The sequence below is a fragment of the Mustela nigripes genome, chromosome 14, assembly GCF_022355385.1.
Source record: "Mustela nigripes isolate SB6536 chromosome 14, MUSNIG.SB6536, whole genome shotgun sequence".
NCBI lineage: Eukaryota > Metazoa > Chordata > Mammalia > Carnivora > Mustelidae > Mustela > Mustela nigripes.
Window position 1 is genome coordinate 95519839 of NC_081570.1, and position 11441 is coordinate 95531279.

The following is an 11441-nucleotide window of genomic DNA, read 5'->3' on the forward strand; positions in this document are numbered from 1 at the left end:
CATGGCCACTGCCTCTGGTCAGACCTCTGCAATGGTAAAGGATTTGCTCCCCCCCTGCCTGGCCCCTCCCCAGGCCCTCCTATGTTCTGTTGCCTAAACCCATTGTGACCATGTCACTCTTCAGCCATCTCTCGTAAGATTTGTTTAGAGTCCTCCATTACCTGGTCTTTTCCTTCCTCCAGCCTTTTCTCTTCCATTCCCCATCCCCACCTGACCTTCATTCCCCACTGCACCAGCCATGGAAAAAAAACTTGCATTTCTTGGACTGTAACTAACATGACAAAGCATGTTTTACTCATGCAATCCCTCTGCCTGGAATACGCTTCCTTCCTCTGCCTGTCTAGAAAATGTGATTCATCTTTCAAGACACAACTCATACATCATCTCCTCTATGGTGCTTCTCGGGACACTCAGTCTCCCTCCTTATTGTGTAAGCTCAGCCCTTTCTCCATTGGGTCCCACTCTTCTGGTGCAGATATCAGCATTTCATCTACAATATTTCATTATGCTGTTTACTCCATAACTTGGCAATGCATGTGGGTCATAGAAGGTTCTCAGTAAATGTTGAATTAATTAATTAATTGTCACTCTAAGTCTTGAGCTACTACTGTTTCCCTCTCTGGCTCTTCTTCATCTTTCAGCCCTTTGGTAACATCTTTGATCTTTTGCCCTTCCTTGTTTTTGTTTCCACTCCTAGATATCTCTCAAATTCACTTACATCTCGGCACAAAAACAGGCACATAGATCAATGGAGAATAGAGAACCCAAAAATGGACCCTCAACTCTAAGGTCTACTAATCTTCAATAAAGCAGGAAAGAATGTCCAATGGAAAAAAGACAATGTCTTTGGTAAATGGTGGGAAAATTGGACAGCCACATGCAGAAGAATGAAACTGGACCACTTTCTTATACCATACATAAAAATAGACTCTAAAAGGATGAAAGACCTAATTGTGAGACAGGAATCCATCAAAATCCTAGAAGAGAGCACAGGCAGCAACCACTGTAACCTCAGCTGCAACAACTTCTTGCTAGACACATCTCCAAAGCAAGGGAAACCAAGGCAAGAAATGAACCACTGGGACTTCAAGATAAGAAGGTTCTGCACAGCAAAGGAAACAGTCAACAAAACCAAAAGACATAGTGAAATAAGTCAATTGGAGAAAGACAACTGTCATATGATCTCCCTGATATGAGGAAGTGGAGATGCATCATGGGAGCTTAAGGGGGAAGGAGAAGAATAAGTGAAACAAGATGGGATTGGGAGGGAGACAAACCATAAGTGACTCTTAATCTCACAAAACAAACTGAGGATTGCTGCAGCGAGGGGGGTTGGGGGGTTATGGACATTGGGGAGGGTATGTGCTATGGTGAGTGCTGTCAAATGTGTAAACCTGGCGATTCACGGACCTGTACCCCTGGGGATAAAAATATATTTTATGTTTATAAAAAATAAAAAAATTTTTAAAAAAAGACAACAGACAGAATGGGAGAAGATAATTGCAAATGACATATCAGATAAAAGGCTAGTACCCTTTATCTTTACAGATTATAAAGAACTATAAAGAACTTATCAAACTCAACACCCAAAGAACAAATAATCCAATCAAGAGATGGGCAGAAGACATGAACAGACATCCAAATGGCTAACAGACACATGAAAAAGTGCTCAACATCACTTGGTAGCCGGGAAATACAAATCAAAACCACATTGAGATACCACCTCACACCAGTCAGAATGGCTAAAATTAACAAGTCAGGAAATGACAGGTGTTGTTGTAGATACGGAGAAAGTATAAACCCTCTTATGCTTTTGGTAAGAATTCAATCTGGCACAGCCACTCTGGAAAATAGTATGGAGGTTTCTCAAAAAGTTGAAAGTAGAGCTACCCTATGATCCAGAAGTTGCACTGCTAGGGATTTACCCCAAAGATACAAATCTAGTGATCTGAAGGGGCACCTGCATGCCATTGTTTATAGCAGCAATGTCCACAATAGCCAAACTATGGGAAGAGCCCAGATGTCCATTGCCAGATGAAGAGATAAAGATGTGGTATATATACACAAGAGGCTACTACTCAGCCTTCACAAAAATGAAATCTTGCCATTTGCAATGATGTAGATGGAAATACAGGGTATTACGCTAAGCAAAGTAGGTCAATCAGAGAAAGAATTATACAGTCTCACCGATATGTGGAATTTAAGAAACAAAATAGGATCATAGGGGAAGGGAGGGAAAAATAAGACAAAATTAGGGGGACAAGCCCTAAGAGACTCTTCATCATACAATACAACTGAGGGTCGCTGGAGGGGAGGATGATGGGGGATGGGGTGACTGGGTGATGGACGACAGTAAGGAGGACACGTGATATAATGAGCACGGAGTTATTATGTAAGACTGATGAATCACTGAACTCTATCTCTGAAACTAATAATACACTAAATGTTAAACAATTGAATTTAATACATTTTAAAAATGCTCCACTCTTGAACCATGCTGATCTCTAGGAAAACATCTCCTGAGTCCCAGCAATCAGTCCCCGCCCTGGGGTACCCTATGTGGTTCCTTTCTGCTCCCTCTGTCCAAAACCCATCCATGCTCTAGAGCCCCAGCTATGGGTCCACCAGCATGCAGCCTTGCCTGATTTCACTAGCTCTACAAGCTCTTCCAGCTCTTCCTTTTCCCTTGCCTGTTGAGTTGCTCTGCCCTCTGCCTGAAACTGTCTTTCTGGGGCTCTCTGCCTGCCCAGCTTTTTCCCATCCTCTGGTTCTCAGTGTCTGCTCCTTGGACAGACCATCCCTGCTCCTCCATCTATCTAAAGACCTCCCACCATTTAATCTGCTTCTGTCCCTCATGGCCCTTAACACAATCTGTAATGTCTGTTGTTTTCTTGTTTTTGATTTCTCTTCTCAATTAGACAATAGGCCCCATGAGAAAATTTTCTGCTTTGTTCTCTGAAATATCCATAGCACCTAATTCACACACAGTTTATTTAGCAAGTGTATGTATTAATATTTTAAATCTTTTTTTCAAATTTAGAATGTTTCTTATTTTCAAATACCACATAAAAAAATAACATGCCTTTCTTGATTAAGAGATCCAGAGGGAGTAATTCCAAGTTAAAGGTGTTTTTACTCTATTTCAATAGTTTCTTTTAGTTGCTGAGAGGAAAATCTAACAAGGATTATCCAATCTGTTCCTCTGATAACTTTGGCCTCATAAGAATTCTTGCTTTATTTTTCATTAACTCCACAAATTACAAATTCTTTTGTAAAAAGAATAATAATTTCAGGGATTATTTTCTTTTGTCAAACTTCTTGAATCCTTAAATATCAGATTTTCACTCTCAAGGTTTTCTTACAGAGCCAAACACAAAACACAGTGGAGTGACCAGAACTTCTATGGTGTTCTTAGAAATTACTGTGTGCCAAATTTCTTAAATATCTGTGAATATGTATTAGTGAATCTTTCATAAATTCTCTTTTGGATAATATTTCTAAATCCATATGTTTATTTTTCTAAATTCTAAATCCATCCTCCCTTTACTTTTCACTACTTCTTTTAAGATGCAGAGTACTTTATTAACATTATTTTATGGATAAATATTTACAAAGAAATGACTCACCATCACCCTAAAGGGATTGCCCATAACTTTTTTTTTTTAAGATTTTATTTATTTATCTTGAGAGAGAGAGAGCACCAGAGCATGAGCTGGGAGGAGGGTCACAGGGAGGAGGAGAGAGAATCTCCAGCAGACTCCTTGCTAAGCACAGAGCCCCACACGGGCTCAATCTCATGACCCTGAGAACATGACCTGAGTCAAAATCAAGAGTCAGATGCTTAACTGACTGAGCCACTCAGGCACCCTCAGTGATCTCCATAACTCCTAGCACGCTTCATGTCTGCCCAGCTAGTACCTTACGCTTGACTCTGCTTGACCCTGCTCTTTGTCCCTCCTTATCAACCTCATCTCTCTGGTTAGAACAAGTGATATTTGAAGGTGCTTGATGACAATGATAATGCCATATTGCTGGGAACTCCACCTTATCTTGCATGGTAGTTAAGTGCTTAATTAGAAATACACTTGTCTTAACCCTTACGTTCTTGTGTTCATGTGTCAAAAGATATAAGAGAAGCTGTTCATGGGATTAAAAAATAATTAAAACATATATATATATATAATGTTGGGCTCAAAGGGGAAGTCTGACCTCAAGTTTAGACAAGATCTTTGCAACACACAGCTTGATGGGGTAGTAGCAGTAAATCATGATTTCGTCATCTCTGAAAAGTAGGAGTAGTCACGGAAGCAAATGAAAAGTTCAGTCTTAGACAACGGGCATCTTATGACCGGACTTTTTCTTAGAAGGTAAATGCATTTACCCCATGCTTTTAATCTAGATGAAATAATTATTCATGCAAGGGAAATGTCATCTAATTTCTAGTGGTTTCTATCTCTTTTTTTCCTCTTTAACTTTATTCGGTGGGGAAAGGGTTGTATTTGAGTGGCTGCACGTAGCTAGTGGATTTTGTGGCAACTGGTAAGAGTCTCCCAGTACTGGACAAAATGTGCAAAAGTATATATAGTGCTGTTTCTATTTTAATTTATGCTCTGTCAAATGTTTGGGGCGTTGTTTTCAAATGGAAATGTGTTTCCTGCTTTTCTTGGCCTGGATCTGTAAGTATTTATTTTCCTGCTGCTCTGTGTGATGGTTTTGTCTTTCAATATGAGGTGGCCCCCAAAATTTTAAAGGTGGCTGTGGTGGCATTTCTTTGGGATGGTTGTAAACTCAGAGCCACTTATTTGAAAATTAAGACTTTACAGAAACCTACAATCGTCTCATCTCCTACGTCCCCAGTGGTGAAGTTTAATATAAATTCATAGCATAAGATCATGCTCTTTTTAGGGCAAACACATATTTCAATATTTTAAAAAATAGTCTCTATTTTATGGTGCTCTACAAAGAGCATTGTTGACTTTTAAATTAGAAAAGGAGCAAAAATGCTAGAAAAATTGTTACCACTGATGATTCTGCTGCAGATGATGGGCTTCCTAGTCTTGTGTCTCAGAATTCTCACCAGATTTCCCTGTTGGCACTTTACCTTATATTATATTATTTGGTCAAGTCTAACGCACTTATTATTATTGCTGTTGTAAGAGGTAAATGGCGATTAGTTATCCTTCTCCCGACCCTCCCCATGTCCAAGGACTTGGAAATTGATTCACTTTTGAAAGCTGAATAAATAAACACAAAAAATAGGTGACATTTATAATCTAAATAAATTACCTTAAAATACAGCAGGTATAGACAGAGCCAAAAATTCTTATCATGGGTGTGCCTAAATATGAAGTCAAACTGTGGTTTCCTAAAATGTCTTTGTCCTGTTATTTAAATAAAAGTGGAGACCATTTTTATCAGCAAAGAAACTGGTTAAGCGAGCTATAGTATATAGCTATAACTGAAACACTTATGGTTGCTAAAAATGCTTATAGAAAGTTTTGAATGTCATAGGAGGGATGTTTATGATAAAGAAAAAACTTAAAAACAACAACAGAAAAGGACATATGAAGTCTCAACTAGCTTTTAGGAAATGCATGGAAGATGAACTAAAAAGAAATACTCCAAAATTATTAATATAATAATCAATAGTAGGATTTCAGGTGATTTTACTCTGTTTCTCTTAGGTACTTTACACTTTTTAGTACAAATAAATAAAAGGGAAAATACAGAAAACTTAACGTAAAAAGTAGAACCGTAGCCCAGATAAGGACACTGACACTCTTGAAAAGATAATACTTGAACAGAATAAAAATTCTGAAACAGCCTAGAGAAAGGGCCTTCACAAGAAAGACGGTCAAAGCTTACCCAGCTGCCAGTGAGGAGTGAAGCAAATACATTAGACCTCTATGACATTCAGTATTAAAATCATCCATTCATCTTCTCCCATACTCAGTTCAATTCAATGTTTGCCAAGCAAAACTGTGGTTTTAAATGGCTCTCCCATGTGTTCTGATAGAATGCACTGGTGACACCAACACGTTCCTTATGTCATTTCAGTTTATACATCAGTCTCCTGGGAGTTAGTTGGTATGAGTCAGTTCTGGACCCATCAGTCATTCTGGTTGAATTTTAGCCCTGCTAAAATCAGATTTCTAGACCTGCAAAGCTGAGGACTGTTGGCTGAGGTATAATAACCACACCATGTAAAGTCCATGACCACTGTCCTCACTAGAACACCCACCATGATTAGCCTCTCTCTCATGGATACTGCTCTGGTAACAAAATCACAGCCTCAGAGTTCAGCCCTCTGCTACCTTTCCTTTCTAGCTTTCAAAGAGGAACATTTTTTATTCTCGGGAAGACAGCATGGGAGGATGGAGTTCCAAACCTGAACCCAAAAATGGTAAGTCCAGGGCAGAAACCATTACCTGCCTCACTACTGAGTTAACATGGACTGGATTAACCAGTAATGATACTGAAGAGCTGAATGGGACAACATTTCTGAGGTTGGAAGAATCAAATTTTACCCAATGCCAAGAAGAGTGTCAAGGGGAACCAGGGAGAACAGTCTACCCTCCCAAGTTGAGTAAAGGGCGTCTGTGTGCTCAGTATAAGACCAGCTGGGTAGCTTAGGGCAAGGTAGTTCACTTCCCTCTACTGGCCCCCTATTTATGACTCTGGCCTTGCGAGAACTCACTGTGGCTGCCTTTGACTAGACACTGTTAAAAGCCACCCGCAAACAAAGGAACCACTAAAAAAAGGCAGTAGTTTCCAAGGTCAAGTTCCCCAAAACTTTGGGAAATGCTAGTTTTGGGTTTTGCTTTTGGTTCTCTACTCCCTGGCCTTGACATTGTCTGCTTATGTCCGAGGAAGCACATTTCCCTGGGGTCCATTAAATCTTGGAGGGAGGGACAGGAGATGTGTTTATTTGTCAAAGGGGCACACGGGGCTGCAGAAACGTGAGGCTCCTCTTTCATGGGTGTAGCTGTTTGTTTTTTAAGTTTTTAAGTGAAAGTTCTACTTTTGTTAAAGGATCCAGGACATGAAACACCGTTCTCTCCTTTTACAGAGTGGGACTCTCCATTGTTTATGTCCCCTGGGGGCTTGGATAGGGTGGGGCACCTGGGGACTTAATTTAAGCTGGAAAGATTCACGAGATGTGGCAGATGCACTAAGTCCCTTCGCATTCTCTCACAGACAAACCAAGTGTCAGCACCACAGCTCCGACAATTGCCTCCACACACTGCTCCCAGGAGCCCACCAAGTAAGCGAGCCATTCTCCCGCCCATCTCATCTTGCACTACATGGCATTGGATTTTGTGCTGACGGCCCTGCCTGATGGGACTTGGGAGGGCGGGCTGGGGAAAAGGGACCAGAAACAGTTGAAAAAAAAAAAAAAGAATCGGTTTTTTATATTTAGAGTGTGGTTCTTAACCCGGAGTGCCCCAGGGAGGGAGATCCCTCAGGAGATCCATGAATCCCCTCAGCTCGTCGACAAACTGTGTGTACGGGCGGGCTTGTGAAGATTTTTGAGGGGGACAAGAGCTCATGATTTGCACTGAGGTTTCAGAGAGTTCTGGAACCCCAAAGCAGAAAGTTGAAAAGCAGTGGGTAAAAGTCACCTAGCCAGCATGAAAGCTATTTTAGGGATCGACCCGCAGGCAGGAACGGTGACCCTCTGGCCTTTAGCAGAGGCCTTCAGAAAGCCCAGCTGGTCATCTGCTCCCTTTCTTTGCCAAAACAGCGTACAGCATTTGGTCTTGGCCTTTTTTGTGGGGGTCCTGCTAACACTGCTGCTGCTGGTCCTTGTCTTCCTCATCGTGAAGAGCTACAGGAAATGTAAGCGGTCTCCGAGAGATGGGACGGCTCTTCTGGCTCTGACATTGAGAATTAGTCTCGGTGTTAGCTCTGAGGGGGAGTAAAACCTTGGTAGTGCACCCTCTCCACAGACTGGGGAACTGATCCCCTTGGCTTCTGTCCCTGCCCTCCCTACCCCTCCACTTTTGCCACCTCCAACACCCACCTCGCCCCCCAGCCTGCAGAGAGGGTCTTCCCATTCCTCCATGCCCCGCTGGTGAGACTTGTTCCTCTCTTTCCTGGCCCCTGTGGCAGGCCACTCCAGTCCCTGGGCCCGGGATACTCCCTTGGACAGTCACTCCAGCCGTGATCCTCCGGCCAAGGTAAGATGATCACACTGTTTAGGGGACCCTGGGCACGTGCATCTTCTGATCTCTTTGATCCTTTATGACCACAGCCTCCAAGTGGCTTCTACAGAGACCATGGCTTTTATTTTTTATTATTATTTTTTTAAAAACTGTTTCCTTTTTTTAAAAAATATTTTATTTGACAGAGATCACAAGTAGGCAGAGAGGCAGGTAGAGAGAGAGGGGGAAGCAAGCTCCCTGCAGAGCAGAGAGCCCATGTGGGGGCTCGATCCCAGGACCCTGGGATCATGAACTGAGCTGAAGGCAGAGGCTTTAACCCACTGAGCCACCCAGGCCCCCGAGACCCTGGCTTTTAAAGAGACACTGCCCTCCAAACTGAACTCAGTCGTTCCTCCTCCTTCTTCCTCTGCAGCTTTCATCCCCAGAGGAAGCACTTACCTATGCTAGCGTAGCTTTCAAAATCTTGGAAGAGAAGAGTGAACACCTGACGGAGAAACATTCTGCACCCTCGGACAAGGTTGTCTATGCTCCAGTCAAAGGGACAGACTCCCCCTACCTTTCCAGTGAGGCTTGATGCCTGTCCCGCTTACTCTCGGCTCTGTCTTTATTCATCACTTCCCCTTAGGACAAATTCTGGACCAAAGCATGGTCTGGTTGGAGCTGTTTGGGTGGGATCTGGAAATGTTAGCTGGCAGTTTTGAAGACCGAGGGGGAGTGTTGGCCTGAGAAGACACTGCCAGCCCTCCTGCTTGGATGGACAGCCTCTTAGCCCTTTGAGGGCTGAGACGGCCTCCCTGGTCCTCTTCCAGAGTGCGTGGTACAGAGCTCAGCGCACAAAGGGTGCTCACTTGGTGCCACTGAACAGCTTGGGAGAAGCCAGCCAAATGGGCAAGTGAGCAGGATTTCCAAATAAAACCAACCAGTCTGCAGTGCTGGCTCCTCCGGTATCATTTATTTGTCTGGTCCTATCACATCCAGAGATCCAGAACTCCTCCATAGCCAGAAGCCAAACAGAGAGGATGGTACCCCAGAACAAGCTCAGGACTGATCAGGGCTCCGGCCTCAATCTCGGCCCCAGCTAGCTGCATTCTTTTGGTAAGTGTAGTTGCTTCCTCGTGAAAACAGAACTAATAACGTTTACCTGTTAGTTTGAGAATAAGGAAGATGTACCATCTTCTATGGTACTTTGTACATCCCAAGAGTTTTACACAAATATAAGTTCCACATGTACAAAGCAATGTTCACATGTGGATGTCCACCTCTTTGATATAGCATAAAAGATATGCAAAGTGATGTTATATGGGAACAAAAAATTTAAATGTGAACCCCCCCCAAATCCTAATGGATGATTCCACAGACAGTCCCAGTAAAAATACCAATAGGATTCTTTTTTTTTTTTTAAAGATTTTATTTATTTGAGAGAGAGAGAAAGCACGAACAGGGGGTAGGGACACTGGGAGAAGCAAGCTACCCTGCTGAGCAGAGAGCCTGATGTGGGGCTCGGTCCCAAGACCTCAAGATCATGACCTGAGCCGATGGCAGAGGCTTAACCCACTGAGCCACCCAGGCATCCCCCCCCCCACCCCAGTAAGATTATTTTTCATTCAGTGAGGTTACTCTAAAGTCCCTATGTAGACAATAAACCAGAAAGCAAATCCAGGAAAATTTATCAAAAGAAGCAAATAAAAGTATATAGGAAGGCTACCCCTAACCAATAACTAAAAGTGTTTTTTTTTAAATCAAGCATGAGTCATTAAAATGTGTTCATGGTTCGCAAATAAACAAATGGGATAGAGTAAGAAGACTAGAAATAGATATACATGAAGAAATTGAGTAAGATTTACTAAAGATTATTAAGATTATTAAGATTTACTAAAGATTTATTAAAGATTGAGTAAGATGGCATATCCGATCATTTGGGGGAAATTGGTTTATCTGTAAAAAGTGTTTTGACAGGTAGGCAGCCATGTGGAAGAAAATAAGATCAGATCCACATCTCCCTCCTTAAATCAAATTCTAGACGCATCAAAAATTTAACTGTAAAAAAAAAAGTGTAAAAGTACTAGGAGTATATAGAACTTTAAGAATGAGTGGTCCCTGCCTTGAATATGTGACCCCAAGCCAATAAACCAGAAAAAGTTGATTAACTGGACTTACAAAATACTGTTCAAAATGCCAAGCCTGGAAAATATTTGCAAAGCATCTCATAGCCACAGGGCTGATTTTCTTAATATACTCAGAGCTTCTGTCAGTCAGTCAGAAAAAAAAAAAAAAAATCAGCAACTCAGTAGGAAAATCAAATTGAAACAAAAAAGCACAAAGGATGAGTCTGGGTTAGTCACAGAAAGGGAAACGTAAGTAGCTTTTCAATAGATGAAGAGATACTCAAGTTTACTCATAATAAAAGAAATAGTAATTAAAACTACAGTTAGGTGTTCTCCATCCATGAGATGAGAAACATTCACAAAGTCTGCTAACAAACCCCTGTGGGGAACAAAGACACACATTCAAATGATATGGTTGGCAATTTGGCAAAAGCTAACCAGGTTTTAAATCCTATAGCTGCAAATACATCCTGTTTAAGGTTTAAATTATGCATAGTTTAAATTGTCGTGTTCACCAAATTGCCTAAAACTCGGTGAGGCTCCTCATACTCTAAGTACACTCCTAGTGCCCAGCATGTGTGTTCATGGAAGCCTCACAAAAACACTAGGAGGCTACAATGGTCATTATTCGCATTTTAGAAGAGAAAGGGAGACCCAGAGGGGCCGAGTAATGTGCTGAGTTCTCACTGGCTCTGGGGCTCACACCCAGGTGGGCTGGCTCCAGAGTGTGCCCGTTTTCCCACTATGCTCAACTCTGCAACAGTGGAAGATCAAAGAAACCCCCAGTGTCTGTTGAGAGGGGACTAGCCAATGGAGTACAATGTAGCCATTCAAAAGAGGGAAGACGCTCTGTGTTCTAGGACAAAAAAGATCTCCGAGAGTTATATCAAACATAAGCTGTTAAACAGAATTCTGCCCGCTCTGTTCGTGTCCAGGAGAGAATGTGTGTGTGCGCACACGTGCGTATGTGTGCACCTATATTTGTCCATATCTAGTCTCTGAAAGAAAATACCTTTAACTGGTCTCCGTGACTGCCCCTGGCCAAGGGAGCTTGATAACCGAGGGACTGAGGGGCAGGGAGGGGGAGGAGGTATTGTCCCTTAAAAGCCCTTTTGTAACTTTTGAAGTTCTCCACTTCCCTTGTTGAGGATCTTCAGGGGACCAGGTACCT

General features: G+C 42.2%; 1 protein-coding gene across 2 annotated transcripts; it reads left to right on the forward strand.

Moving 5' to 3' along the window:
- Positions 1–4276: 4276 nt before the first annotated feature.
- Positions 4277–9094, forward strand: C14H1orf162 (chromosome 14 C1orf162 homolog). 2 transcript variants are annotated; one of them, XM_059374283.1, is made up of 7 exons: positions 4284–4367; positions 6328–6403; positions 7198–7264; positions 7745–7839; positions 8113–8180; positions 8578–8682; positions 8791–9094. In XM_059374283.1, the coding sequence occupies exons 2-7, from the start codon at positions 6367–6369 to the stop codon at positions 8851–8853; spliced, it is 435 nt and encodes a 144-aa protein (XP_059230266.1). In that variant the 5' UTR covers positions 4284–4367; positions 6328–6366; the 3' UTR covers positions 8854–9094. The 2 variants fall into 2 exon arrangements, with proteins under 2 accessions (XP_059230267.1, XP_059230266.1); XM_059374284.1 differs by lacking the exon at positions 7745–7839 and having other exon boundaries at positions 4277–4367.
- The last annotated feature ends 2347 nt before the right edge of the window (positions 9095–11441 follow it).